This window comes from Hippocampus comes, unplaced genomic scaffold (assembly GCF_001891065.2).
Source record: "Hippocampus comes isolate QL1 unplaced genomic scaffold, H_comes_QL1_v1.1 scaffold175, whole genome shotgun sequence".
In the NCBI taxonomy this organism is placed as follows: Eukaryota; Metazoa; Chordata; class Actinopteri; order Syngnathiformes; family Syngnathidae; genus Hippocampus; species Hippocampus comes.
The window spans coordinates 251,973-267,618 of NW_017805556.1; the positions used below are offsets into that span (position 1 = coordinate 251,973).

The 15,646-nt window shown below is 43.2% G+C and overlaps 1 protein-coding gene across 1 annotated transcript in view; it reads right to left on the reverse strand.

The window, feature by feature from the left end:
* Positions 1-15,646, reverse strand: part of dok4 (docking protein 4) — a 46,901-nt gene that overhangs the window by 11,540 nt on the left and 19,715 nt on the right. Inside the window, exons 5-6 of the mRNA XM_019879848.1 lie at positions 6,167-6,356; positions 781-919 (exon numbers count right to left, since the gene is read on the reverse strand). Coding sequence (XP_019735407.1) covers positions 781-919; positions 6,167-6,356 — 329 coding nt within the window. The remainder of the gene's footprint in view (positions 1-780; positions 920-6,166; positions 6,357-15,646) is intronic.

Consider the following 15,646-nt stretch of genomic DNA (forward strand, 5'->3'; position numbering starts at 1 on the left):
ACACACTTTCTACCGCTCCACAGTGGAGAGCGTATTGACGTACGGCATCACAGCGTGCTATGCCGGCTGTACGGCTAAGAACAGGAATGCTCTGCAAGGGGTCATAAAGGCGGCACAAAAAATCATCGGCTGCCCCCTGCCATCCCTGGATGACATCGCGAACTCAAGGGGGCTACAAAGGGCAAAGAAAATCCTGACTTATCCATCCCACCCTGGCAGGTGCCTCTTCAACCTCCTGCCCCTGGGCAGGAAATATAGAGTCATGAGAAGCCGGACAAACAGACACAGAAACACTTTTTATCCCTGGGCAGTCAGGCTGCTGAATCTCAATTCCTCAAATCGTGTGCATGTGAATGTGTAGGCCTGGGGGTGTGCAATCTTACTAAATACCTCATGATATCTCCGACTGTATTTATAGTAAATAAATATATAAATAGTCCACATACTGTCATGTTAATGCCTGATTCATATCATTTTGTAAGACAACTTTGACTGTACCTTAACTAGTGCCGAATATCTAACATACTCTTATCACAATTTAAAAAAAAAAAAAAAATCCATTCCATAATGCTGAATATCAATTTTAAACGTGTGCGTGTGATTGTGTGTGGGTCTAGGGGAGTGCAATGCATTTATATATTTTTTTATATTTTTATATTTCGCGACGCACTTGGGGGTGGAGGCTCCTGCAGAAATTCGTTGTAACAAGTGTGCAATGACAATAAAGTATTCATTCATTCATTCATTAAAAAGAGTCATCGTCATAGCAAGGGATCTCACTCTGTTTTTTCTCTCCACATCCAGCAGAACCTTCTTGTGCTGCTCAGCAATTGCCAGTGTGGATGAGTGAACCCTTTGATATATCTGCTCTCCTTCTCTGGTCTGGAACGTGTAGAGACCTTCACTGCTGTCACACAGCCTATTGAAAAAAAAGGAAGTGACATAGAAATATGTGGAAGAAACTGGACCCATTGCATTATCCATCCATCCATTTTCTAATCCACCTAACCTCACGAGGGTTGCGGGTGTGCTGGAACGTATCCCAGAAAGTCCTCAGACAGTAGGCGGGGTACACCCTGATCTGGTTGCCAGCCAAACGCAGGACACACACAGACGAACAACCATTCGCGCTCACAATTACTCCTAGGGACAATTTAGAATGCCCAATCAACCTGCCGTGCATGTTTTTGGAATGTGGGAAGAAACTGGAGTACCCGGCGAAAACCCACACAGGCACGGGAAGAACATACAAACTCGACACAGGAAGGCCAGAGCTGGCACAAAAAACAATCCCGAGATCCTAGGTTAGCCAATACATCCCAAGACTTAAGAAAATCACATAAGAAAGCTGATGATAAAGAGGTAAGGGTGTGCCGTTAATATATGCAAAGATGTGGATGTAGCAGAATGAAAATGCAAGAGGCTTGAATATCACATAATATTTACTCTCATTTTGTACTTGACCAAAGGAAGAGAGTGATCAAGAATGGAGCCTTTAACATGCAAGGATGATAGTTTTTAGTAGTGAAGTTTTATTAGTTGAAAAGATACGATTTTAGGCGGCCCGGTAACCCAGTTGTTAGCGTGTTGACCTCACAGTGCAGAAGTACCGGGTTCGCGACCCTTGTGAGGACAATCTGATCGGAAGATGAATGAATGAATGAATGATACGAAGTTTTGAACTGAGATATGGGGCTTCCGTCCCTGGGATGGAACGGTCCGTCCGTCCAGGCCATTCTGGGGACAGAGGATGGTGAACAAAAGGTTTTTTAAAAAGGATGGACGAAGCAAGGATGGAAGTTGGTTTTCGTCCATCCCCATAATTGTCCCTAACTGGGTCAAGTACTGACAGATGACCATTTCACAAACCACTGACAGAAACCCGGCTAGCCTGTCTGGCCAGTCAGTCTGGTGACCGATAGTATTGGTTGTGTTTGAAGTTAAATGATATCTTGACACTTAAACAGTTGCAAACAATTCGATCCTGCCGGATAAGAAAGCTGTGTGTGTGTGTGTGTGTGTGTGTGTGTGTGTGTGTGTGTTTATTCAGCTCCATCTGCTTATTGATTGATGCGTGTGCCATCTACGTATGTTTTCGATGCCGACACAAGGCGGCCAAAAATTCATTTCAATGTACTCAGGCGAAATGGGCTCAGGACAAAAATTGCCTTGAAGTGCTTCAAACGCGCCACTGGTCACCCCACCACACGTACTGCACAGGGAATATTCCGGTGGAGGACAGGGTAGCGTGGGTGCACTTATTTATTCAATACAACATCCCACTCCCAAGCTCTGCTGTGGTGGAGAGGGTTTTTTTTTCAACAGCTGGCGACATCCTCCGGCCAAAGCGGACTGCTCTGGCCAGTGCCAGCTTTGACAAACTGGTCTTCCTCAAGGGGAACATGTCCCTATTGGGGTACCCCAACACTAAGGATGAGGATGAGGACAGATGGGGTGGGAGAAAGTTCATTTTTTGAATAAGGACTCAGGAACAATGACAGAAGGGTGCACAGGTCGTGGACGGAGGATGGACCCGGAAAATAGAGCAAAGTGCCCATCTTTGATCGTAGTGATTTCAATATCAGTCAAAATAGTCGTGATTATTTTTTTTCCAGGCCTAACACACATCAGAACTGGTAAAATAATCAATATCTTATGACTTTATTGTAAGAGTTTACAAAAATGGCAGTAAATATTCAAAGAAGCAGCCCCGATTGTATGTTTGGCCATGATCAACAATCAGTTATTGGTGGTCATTTTTAATTTCTTTCAAAATTGGCCCCATTTTTAGAAGTCATATCTTAAAGAACTCCTCCAAGAGATTTTATCCAATTTTCTTGGACCAGTGGGAGTTTCATCTGAAGATATTTAAGATTAAAGTTTAAAGCAAAGCTTTTTATTTACAAAGGCTGTTGCTGAAGCAATGTGCTACTGCCCAAGAAAAATGATGTTGATTTTGTTTTGATGGTCTAATAATTCATGAAAACGTATAAAATTTTGCACACATCACGACTAGCAAAATAATTTCCATTCTATTAGATTATTGTGGGATTAAAAAAAAAAGGTAGTGTCCCCTGAAAGTTTTAACAAAGTAGATCAACAAAAGAGTCTTGGAACCATATGATAAACTGAACAGTAAGTCCACTATTTAGAATTTTCTTTCAAACTTCGCTGGATTTTTGTTCCCTATTACAAATAATTTAAAGAATACCTCAGAGAAATATTATCCGTTTGTCTTGAAACTGCAGATTTTTAATCTAAATGGGCTCTATTTTCATTCTGAGCGCAAGTCTAGGGCAAAGCGCAGTCGGACTGTGTGCATGGGTAAAGCTTGCTTTCTTTTGGTATTTTTCTAGACTTTGCGCCAGTAGAATTGGACGTAATGTAGTATCTTGCACATTTGGCGCGTTTGACTGCCACTGCTCAACCCGTATTGTGTTTTATGGTTCTTGTTCCTGATTGTAAAGTGTCCTTGGGTGTTTTGAAAGGCGCTTATAAATAAAATGTATTATTATTATTTTTATTATTATTTGTGCACCATTGTGAGATGGTAATAGTCTTTTCCCAGACAATCCTAATGGCATCCCTTGTTTGCATCAAAATCAGGGCGGTCAGAGCGCAGTATTTCCGAGTACGCCATGCTCAACATTGTGGGAACAGAAATAGACTCACTGGGATCTGTGCATGACATTGACCGGTAAACTGCATGCTGTTCTTTTGCCAATGAGGTAGTCACCATGCGTGAATGTGACATGGGCAATTGAAGTCTGCTCCGTGGATGTGAGTGGGAGAAGTCAGAGTATTTCATTTGGAAATAAGACACCAGCGTGGAATACTGCCTCTGAATTATTGTAGAAATCAACTGAATGGATTATAATCATCATCATTTTAAATAAAAATGGAATAGTGCCCTCATCAATATTGCAGGGGAGGGGGTTTAAAGGGCGAGGCCAATTTGGCAATGGTCCTGGGCATCCACCTGGGAGGAGGCATCCACATGCTGCCACAAATGACCCACAAAGGCGCAAGCACCCCATTATTGCAAAATCTGCCAGCACAAAGTCGAGTAAAATACCAATGAAAGAAAACTCCACCCATGCGCACAGTGAGACTGCATTTTCCGCGAGTCTTGTGATCAGCACAAAAATAGGAGCCCACTAGCTCAAAAGATGAATTGAACACACAAAAGGCATAACCGTTGCTAAAAATTGAACAACAATTTTATTTTAGTGTGTGTGTGTGTGTGTGTGTGTGTGTGTGTGTGTGTGTGTGTGTGTGTGTGTGTGTGTGTGTGTGTGAGCATTCCTAATAAAATGTGTTCCCTAAACTGGTCGTGTGTGAGGTAAACAGCACAAAGATCTTTTTGTTGAAGAGAATCTTTTTTATGTAATTTCTGAAAAGTGAGTCATCTTGAAACTAATTCTTCACCTGACTTTGGAAACATTCAATGAAATACTCTATGCCAGGGGTCGGGAACCTATGGCTTGCGAGCCATACATGGCTCTTTTGATGATTGTATCTGGCTCGCAGTTAAAACAAAATATTTTCGCTTGTTTAATGCATCCATCGATCGATTTTTCACTGCTCATTTCCTGTTCAGGATGCAGTTGGCTCCAGCAGCAATTTTGATTGGATGATACTGGCCTATGTCGCCGTTGCTGTGGAAACAGGTAAACGCTCCCTTTTGAATCAGCCCACTCGGTCATTAGCTCAAAGCTAATCCTTCGACGAATAAGATGGCGAAAAAAAAAGATGAGGAGAATCGTACACTTCAAGACGAATGGACAGAAGGATTTGCCTTTGTGGAGAGGACAGGTTCTGTGGTGTGTCTAATTTGCCATGACAAAATACCATTGATGAAACAGTTAGAATGCAAAGTGGCACTTTGACACGGCGCATGCTACGTTTGCATCAAAATACTCTGCGAGAGACAGCAGAATGGAAGCGTGCAAGCTACTGAGTAGGGTGCAAGCTAGCCAGCAGCAACTTCGCGTAACGACCCGGCAAGCTGACTTTCATTCCGATAGTTTTGCTGGATTTTTAGCAATCGTGAGGAATGGAAAACCATTGAAATTAATGGTGAGTATTATCACAAAATTATTTTAAAGAATACATTCAGAGGCTTATTATACAGATATTTTGTTGAAATCACTTTTAAAAGTTTTATATATACGGATGGAGCATTCCGGGTGACCTCACATCTGCGCCATGTCACGTTTTGACTACATGAAAAATTAAAAAAACGGAGGAAGGGGAGAGATTTGTGTTTTTCAACCAGGAAATCCAGTCACGAATTTATGTCACCAAAGAAAAAAAATGAGGGTACATTCCTCACATGCACAAGTGTTATCTAGCATCAAAACCAATACCAACAACTACTCCCCCCCAAAAAACAAGCCAAAACAAAAATACGGATCGCAACACATTTAAGCTTAAGGAGACTGTATGAGGTCCCCAAATTCAATCATTGTCTTCAAAACGATATTTATGTTAAGTGATGTATATATATATATCTATATATATATATATATATAAAATGCATTTTTTTATATTTATAATGTCACACAGAAGCAGCACTTCTGGTCTGTGTTCTTATTGTGACACTGAATTGGTGCTACTTCTGGTACCTGACTTCATGATGTTAACAACGATCACTGATGTGAACGATAACTGAATGGTAAGGTGGATACAGGGAAAACACTAACAAAATATTTGGGTGGAAGAAACAATGGCCAATTCGAACAATGTGCTTATACAGTAGACACGTAATAAAGAATGACAACTTCATGGTCATCAACACACACTGTCAACCGACTGCGCTAGCCCCAAACTCCTTCCTGTGGTGCATACTCCGCCTCCAGTGCTTGAGCCACATGTGACACGGTGAATTGTTAATACATGTTAACTCCCTTTTCACACAGGAATGTTATCCACAGTGTGTAAATTGGGAAACCATAGTATAGGTTATCATACTAGGATATCGTGGCCTTTTGTACTATGACAAAATAAAATTATAGTTCCATTAAAATAGAAAATAATTTTTGAGACTCAAGGCTGAAGGGTGAGGGTGCGGGGCACAAGCAACTTGGTGGGCAGGCACGCCCCCCTGTTCCTGGCCCTTAGTGACGGGGTCTGACTGCAGGAGACTGCCTGCATTAAGTCTTACCTTCCTGTCTCGAAGGTGAAGTGAGTGGCATCACGTCCATAGCGTCGCAAGGAGCAGAGTGGCCAGGTGAACAGTTTGGTACAGGGCTTGCGAATGTCCCAGAGGTAAATGTTCTCTTGGGTAATCTGCATCATGCACTCTCCATAGATGTCCAAGTTGGGGCAAGGTAGGAAGAATACATTAAAACGCTCTGGGGAAAAGCCAAGCAATGACATGAGCAGTGTAAGTGGTAGAGGAGGAATTGATTAATTGATCTAACTTACTTCTAGAATTTCAAGCTTTTCTAGTATGTTGTAGATATTGGTTACCGTAGTTTCTTGAGATTAACATGCACCCATATATGAATACCGCTCAACCCAAACCACCCTTCAAAAAAGTTTTTTCTTTGTACTCATATATCAAAAGCCCCACTGATTTTCTGGTATCCACACACAAAACTATTTTGTCCACATTGTAATTTTGTAGATTATAATGTGTATTTGTGTGAGTTCACGTGCAATTTTTTGGGGTGTAAAGACGAGCTCTCTTATCTTGCTAACAGTTTGTCAACACTTGAGCCTTCGCCAGTTCTGTCACTGCTTCCTGGCGTGACTGTCTCTCACATGATCACACATGAGGGCACAAAAACAAATAACAGAAGAATTTCACTTCCTGTGGTGGGACTCCTCATGTGAACATGGGGTCTTAGGAAACCAAAGAACAGCAGAATGTCACAGACACTTTGCGTAAACATGCCACAAAAGACTTGCTTTGCAAAAAAATTCTTGCTATCTGGGGAACCCTCTTGTTCAAATCATAACATGAGGTAAAATGTGTATTTTTATTGACCGGCAAGGTATGATAGAAGACAGAGAATACTCACACGAAATATCGAAAAGTCCAATAACACGCAAACAAAGAGCAATACTAGAACAACAAAAATATCTAAAACAAGGACCAATTAACAAAACAAGAGCAACTATGAATGGTATCGAGACGTATAGAAAACCACACTTGAAGCAAAACAGCAAGCAAGGTCAATTATCTGACAGGTGTAGCGGAAGTCATAGTCCATAAATACTCAGTCAAGCTTGATGTCGAAATGAGGCCCAGGTACACCTGCTGGAGGAAAACGCCCTCCACTCCAGCTGGAGCTGGAACACAATCAAGACAGAACATGCCATGTGGGTTTTGCGCAGAATCTTAGTTGTTTGCCAGTAGTACGCTCATCTGAACTGAGGAGTCAGATGTTGTTACTGGTATCTGTCAGAGCCATCCACCTAGTTTGGGGGTTACTACAGTAATCACCAAAGGCACCACTATTACCTTTACTCTCCACATTCCGTGTATTTGTTCCGTCAGGCCTTGGTATTTTTCCGGCTTTGTGTTCCTGTCTTCAGATGTTGCTATCACTCAATATTGCTTCAACTATTAAGTAGGATGGCATGGCTCAGTGGTAGAGTGGTCATCTCCCAACCCAGAATTTGGGGGTTCAGTCCATTGCCATCGCGACCATGTCAAAGTGTCCTTGAGCAAGATACTAAAACCCGTTGCTCCTGATGCTGCGTCATCAGTCGGTAAATAAGGAAACAGTGTAAAGCACTTTGAGTACCAAAGGTAAAAAAGTGCTATATAAGTGACAGCCCATTTACCATTTTCCATTTAAAACTCCTGTCTTCTGATGTATATCACTATGTCAGTCTGGATCTGGGAAGTCCCACAGGAGCAACTGAGTCCTTGTCTAGTGTGGGAGACACTGCCATCCATTGATCTTGTCTTTAGGGGCTGTTTTTTGTTCTGCCATGATTCGTCACTGTATTTCAGCCTTGACTTTTTCAACCACTGTTTTCTTGATGTCAGCTACTTTAATTTGTTGGCGGTACATGCCAGGCACTGCTTGTCTTTCCGTGACAGTGCATCTGGCCCCTTCTCCTTACTGAGGCATTCACAAAGGAGGTCGTCCCTGGCGCCATCTTCGTGATGTATTCTGAGAGGCATGTTGTTTCCTCCTGGATAATGGCCATGATACTCACTAGTTCACGGGCCATCTCTTTCTGCTTTGTGTACAGCCTCAGATTGCTGGACTTGAGGTAGAACCCTCTGTGTATTTTAGGGAGCTTTCTGGTCTTGATATCAGTTGCTTGCAACTCTTCCAGTGGCCAGAGTATTATGCCAGCACCCTTTGTGATTACTGGCAGGGGATCAGGGGGGCTCTGGATAGAGATAGTATGGGAGCTCTGGATAGAGGTAGTATCTTTGGTGTGTGCAGCTGTGCTCCTCCGGGAGTAGACGGGCATCACTGGTCCTCATCCATCTCATAAAGCTCTCACGTGCTGGCTCCAAGTGCCACAACCCGGCACACCATCTCAACTGGCGGGCTAAACCACGTGAGGGGATGGTGTTGTCATTGCCCCATAAGGGGCGGATGAGCTGTATCTCCAGCCAACGGCCAGGGCGGAAGGGTTTCCAGCGAACTCAACGGCCAAGTGTCCGGGGCCAGGGCAAACACTCAGTTACGGGTGACCTTGGCCGTGGCTTATGACCTGGAGAGGGATAAGCCACTGCCCAAGACTCGCCATGATGAAGTTGCCCGGGTCATCAAGGACCAGGCCAGCCGCTGTACACCAGGGCAGAGGCGACAAATATGCTACTGGTGCTGCAAAAACAAAGATACATGCCCAAGAGAACATTATCATTGGCACATGGAACACCAGCACGCTATGGCAAACTGGGAAACTTGAAGAACTCACCAATGAGATGAGCAGATACCTCTAGAACCGTCTGGGCCTCTGTGAAGCACGGTGGAGAGGCATAGGCGAAACAACTATAATGGAAGGCAACAAGCTGTACTACAGTGGAAAACAAGACAAACATGAAGAAGGCGTTGGCTTCCTTGTTCACAAAGACATCGTGAACACGGTTTTGTGTTGCCGCCAGTTTCCAGCAGACTGAATACTATCCGGCTGAAAGCATCTCCCTTTAATATCACGGTTATTCAAGCCTACGCACCAACTACCGACGACAGTGATGAAGATATTGAAGACCTCTACGATCAGCTACAAGAAGTCATTGACGAGACACCCAAAAGGGACATCGTCGTGGTACAAGGGGACTGGAATGCCAAGATTGGAGAGGATGCACACATAAACTGGATGGGCACATGCGGACCCTCATGCAACCAGCTGATGAATGACAGAGGTCTCCGACTCCTAGAGTTTGTGGCTGTCATGTTTCGGTTTGTGACCAACGGGTGTCACTGTTGGGCTCTCCCTGCAGCTGCACACCTGTTGGTCGTTATGTAATTATCTGTTTAAAAGGACTCCCAGCACGACCACTCAGTGTCGGGTCATTGTTTGTTTGTTCCTGTCATGTTTGTTTCAGTCATGTTTCGGTCACTGTTATGTTTTAGCTTCAGTCTTGATTTTTGTTTGATACTTTGGACTTCGTTTGTTTTAGATTTAGTTTTCTCTGTATTTTATCAATACAATTCGTCAAGTACAATCTGCTCCTCCATCCTGCCTGCTTTTTGGGGTCCACCACCACCACGCAACGTGACAGTGGCTGTCAATAAACTGGTCATAGCAAACACTTGGTAAGCACTAGATTTCCAGAAGGTGGACCTGGCACAGCCCGGATGGCCGATATCATAGCCAGATTGACTACATTCTGGTCCACAAATGCTTTCGAGCTGGAGTGAACATCGCTCGCACATGTACTTTCCCTGATGCTGATATTGGAAGTGACCATGATCTGGTGATGATGACATTCAAAGTGCGCTTGAAAAATATCAACAAGCCCAAGTTCACAAGGCTGCTGTTCAACCTAGGGAAACTGAAGGACCCAACAGTAAAAGAGGAGTTCCAGGTAATGATTGGAGGGAAGTTCGCACCACTGATGATCCTGAATGAGAACGACCTTGATCTGGAAGCACCTGTGGAGACATTCAACACAATAGTAATTGAAACTGCAAGTGAAATATTAGGAAAACACAAGCGCCCCAAAAAACCCTGCATCACAACAGAGATCCTGACATTGTGTGACAAAAGAAGAGAACTGAAGAAGAAGAGGAAAGACCCAGAGGGAACAAGAAATACAGGGAAGCAAACAACAAAGTCAAGAGAGAGATGAAAAAAAGCAAAGGATTCCTGGATTGAACATCAATGCACGGAAATAGAGGAGGGCCTAGAAAGAAACAACCCCAAGAAGGCCTACCAGGTGATAAAATACCTTACCACTGAGAAGTAAGGAAGACCTACGAGTATCCAGGACAAGCAGGAAAATGCCTCACTGAAGACAAAGAGATTTTAGACAGGTGGACATAATGATGTTCTGAATTTTAAAACCACCAGCTCAACTGAGACCCAACAGTACTGAATTGCCCTGTGCCAACAACAGAGGAGGACTCACAATCCATCCTTAGAGAGTCCATCCTTAAAGAAGAAGTCGAGGCAGCAGTAAAACCGCTGAAGCAAGGCAAATCAGCAGGTAGTGACAACATACCTGCAGAATTAGTACAGGCAGGAAGAGAGGCAATCATCACTGCTCTAACCACCATTTGCAACATCTGGAACACTGGGACATGGCCATCCTCTTGGACACACAATCATCATCCTGCCCATGAAAGGGAATCTTCAGCAATGTAACTACCACACCATCATCTTGATCAGCCATCCAAGCAAAGTTATGCTGAAGATGCTGTTGAACAGACTGAAACCCGAAGCTGAGACCATCATTGCAGAAGAACAGGCTGGTTTCAGAGCGAATAGAAGTGCCAAAGAGCAGATCTTCAACCTGAGAATAATCTGCGAGAAATATCTTCAGCACCAGCAACACCTCTACCACGTATTCGTCGATTTCAAAAATGCCTTTGACAGGCTTTGGCATGCCGCCTTGTGGTCCACCATGCGGCAGCATAACATCAACGCCAACCTTGTTAGAGTGATTGAACAGCTGTACAACAAGGCCACAAGTGCTGTCCTCCTGAACAGCAGCAGAGATGACTGGTTCCACACTTCTGTTGTTGTTGTTGTTGAGTCACTCTAGACACCTGTGGATGATCCTCAGTAGCGCTAGACTCGTGTGTGGGAGGCTCCATAACTCTCCGAAGGGGAATCCCAATTGGTGGTGGTAGCGGGCAGACTGGAGTGCGGGGCACCGAAGACAGAGGTGCTCGGCCGATTCTTCCTCTTCACCGCAGATCATCCTCGCTCTTCCCCGTCAAATGTTGCCATCTTCGAAGGGAGGGGTGTTGGCCGGACCAGAATCGGATAAGTCGACGAGGTCTTTCTTTGATAATTGGGACTCTTCCTCCGGATTGGGACAAGAGGAATTGAGGGAGTTGAGACAAGGGTGGGTAGATGGTGGGGGTGTGCAGCTCCTGCGGATGATCACTAGGTGTGTTTGAGAATCTAGCGGGGTAGTTGGTTGGGGAAAGGAGGAGCCGAGTTTGGCCTGCTCATCTGCTAGGTCATTGTCCAGGAGGTTGCAATGGCCTGGGACCCATTAGTTTTATCGTTTTGGTTGGGGGAAGGCTTGCAAGGTTGGAGTTGATGGCATGGATGGAAGGGTCTAGGGCAGGGGTGTCAAACATACGTCCCGCGGGCCGGATCCGGCCCGCAAAGGAGTTTAATCCGGCCCGCGAGATGATTATGTAAAGCATCGGTGTCAAACATACGGCCCGCGGGCCGGAACCGGCCCGCAAGTAGGTTCAATCAGGCCCGCAGGATAATGTAAAAGTGAAAAAAATGCATTAAAGACACAGAATTAATATTTTTAATCAGGTGCAATTCATTGAGTATCCGCAAGGGGACACTGTTTTGATCAGAGAAGAAGACAACAGCAGCCTCAGTCTGTCACTGAGACAGACCCATGACAGCAGACGCTATCAATAGCACTCTCAAATTTACACATTTAATAGCACTCTCCTTAGTTTGTAAGGTGTAGGCAGGGATTACATTTAGATTTTATATGCACGTGTAAATGCTTTAAAACTTGCTTTCTTTATGAATCTTGTTTAATCTTAAAGTGCATTACTATATTTTTCAATACCAATTACTTGTTAAAGTTTGTACAATCAGTGGGATCAGTTGCAATGCATATATGTGAATGATAAAAGTAAATTGCACATTTGTCGAAGGAAATGTAAGGTGCTTCATGAAATGTTTTGTAAAAGATATGTTCATTAAATTTCAACATTTTCCTAATGTTCTTGTGCTTCTTTATACCAAAACAGAGGAAAGACATATTGTTTTGGTTATTTATAGCAAAGTATTGTATCATTTTAATGGTCCGGCCCACTTGACATCTACCGAGGCCGTATGTGGCCCACCATGTGAAATGAGTTTGACACCCCTGGTCTAGGGCAAATATGTTAAAGTCACAGCCCGCGGGCCAAATCCGGCTGGCGAGAAGGTTTTCAGCGGCCCCTGGGATGATATTGATTTATTACTAGAACTGGCCCGCAGACCGCAGCAAGCCGGCAGCCCGCAGAGCCTTTACACGCACCAATACTAAATTTGCCACAATGCAACGGTGCCACGCCAAGCAGTTGGCCGCTTCATTTCAATATTTATTAGTGCAGCAGTCATTCGCATAACAGTGACGTTAACTTTCAGATATCCATCAGAAATGGCAAAACGGAAGGTGGGCACTGAGAACCGGGGGTTTCAAACAAGGTGGGAGTCGGAGTACATGTTCATGGACATAGCTGGAAAACCTGTGAGTCTTCTGTGCAGAGAAAGCATGGCGGTATTGAAAGAGTACAATCTGAGACGACATCATGAAACAAAACACGCGGACAAAAACAAGAATATGGTCATGGAACAAAGGCTACAGAAGGTTGAGGAATTAAAACGAAACCTCAAATCTCAACAGGCTTTGTTCAAAAAAGCCAAATCACAAAGCCAGGCTGCTATCAAGGCCAGTTGTATTGTGGCAGAAGAGATCGCTAAATCAGCCCGGCCATTTACGCAGGGGGATTTCATTAAAAACTGTATGCTTAACGTTTGTGATGAAGTTCTTTTGAAACGTGAGCATGAGTAGAAACACCATTGCCGAGTGAGTAGAGCAGTTGTCCATTAATCTAAAAGAGCAGCTTGTGAAAAGGGGAAAAGATTTCATCGCATACGCCTTGGCTGTGGATGAGAGCACTGACATTTCTGATGTTGCCCAGCTGTCAATCTTCATCCGCGGAGAACATATAATTGTGATGATGACTATTTTCTTTTCCTTTTATATCTTACTTGCCTTCACTTTTTGCCAATTTATTACTGTATTGTATATTTTATATGTTCAATAAACAATAAACAAACAAACAAACAAACTCCAGCCTAAGCGTGAAGGAGGAGTTTTTGGCTTTACGTTCTATGCATGGAACAACTACGGGGCATGATTTATTTGAGGAGCTGTAAATATGTATAAATGAGATGGAGCTGCCTTGGAAAAACTTGTGAATTTGACAACCGATGGAGCACCTGCGATGTGTGGACACAGGAGCGGACTGGTGGCAAGGATAAGGGAGAAGATGCAGGAGGAAAATGCCACGTGAGTTGACAGCTTACCATTGCATCATACACCAGGAATCGTTGTGTGGTAAAGCCTTGAAAATGGAACATGCAATGAACACTATCACGCGTGCTGTTAACTTTATTAGAGCCCGTGGTTTAAATTACCGCCAGTTCAAGGCATTTCTGACAGAGTTAGAAACTGATCATGGTGATTTGCCCTATCACACTGAGGTGCGATGGCTAAGAGAAAGGTGCTGCAAAGATGTTTCGAGCTTCGTGAGATTTGTCTGTTCTTGGACAGCACGGGGAAAGACACAACACAGTTGTACAGTTTGCTGATAAAATTCGTTTGCTCGCCGCTGACTTCTGACGCCGATTTGCTGACTTCGAAGCACAAAAAGCAGGTTTGAACTGCTGAGTAATCCATTTGCTGTTGATGTGGAAAGCTGATCACCAAACCTCCAAATGGAGTTGATAGACCTCAAATGCAATGATGCACTGAATGCAAAACATGCTGCAGTGGGTGCTGTGGAGTTTGCCCGTTTCCTCCCCAACACAATGGCCCAGCTGCGCATCCATGCTGCTCAAACGTTGTCGATGTTGGGCAGCACATACCTGTGTGAACAACTATTTTCTTTGATGAAGCTGAACAAAACATCACACAGAAGTTGACTTACTGCTGAACACATTCACTCAATTTTGAGGATATCCTTAGCTCAGAGTCTGACCCCAAATATTGATGAACTTGTAGTAAAGATGAGACACCACCAAGTATCAGCATCAGCCTCAAAGAAGTGAATATTACTGTGCAATCACATATTAAGAGTTTTTACCCAGTTTAAGTGTAAAAATTAAAGTTTAATATTTGTTTTCACTGCATGTTACTTCTCCTTGAAGAAAATGTTTTTGTTTAATATATTTTTGCACTTTATTTTATTGTACTTCAATCAAATTATGTTTTAAAAATATTTCATTCGAGTGAATGATCGAAAATTGCTATTATTTGTTTTTCTTTGAAGTAAATTTAGCCTACTTTTGCTAAAAGAGAAAATATGGGCGTTCGTATCGGTGTTCGCTTATTCTTGCCATTGAGCTCACTATTCAAGATCTACCTCATCATCTTTCGGTATTTGGCTGTGGCTGCCCTTTGAGATGCTTCATCATGACTCTAAGGTATATGTACAGTAGCTGTCCTGCACATCTGTTTTGCTGGCTTCAGGTAGTTCAATTGCTTTGGTTGTGATCATCGTCCCTAGCCTAGATATAATTCGCCTACACTACGATGACATTGCAATGACATTCCACTGTGATTGCTGTATATCCTTGGAGTCAATATCCCACTTGTTCTTGGCAGATAGGTGGGTGTGATCCACATAATTCATCATGGTACACTTTCTGAACTAGTACCCACTCTTAGTGATGATTTGAATGAGTGGGGTTATGCCCACAAAAGCCGGGGACATAGCATCTCCTTGGAATATGCCATATTCAATATTTACCTTTGCACCTGGCTTTGATTTGGCCAGTAGAGTAGCATTCCACAACGTCATTGAGTTCTTGGTGTAGTTTCTTAGGATCCTGTTGATGTTATATGGCATGTGAGCTACTTATCAATTGGCCGTGTCCAAATAATCTACCTTATTTTCTTTCTTTTTTTCAATGTAGACTTCCTGGACAATATATATTGGTATATCTTGCATAACTGCATGAAACATATTGCGCAAAACAACGACCATAAATTCTCTGTCCTTACTTTTACTCTAATGACTTGTGCCGAATGGAATCAGCCAGGGACAGTGTTCAGAAAGAAATTTAAACGCACATCTCTCAATAATAATAAAAATAATAATAATACATTTCATTTATAAGCGCCTTTCAAAACACTCAAGGACACTTTACAATCAAAACAAGAACAATAAAACCACAGATAAAATTATAAATAATAAAAGGAGAGATGAATTTAAACTGAATTTAGCGACTCGAAATAGTTGACGCC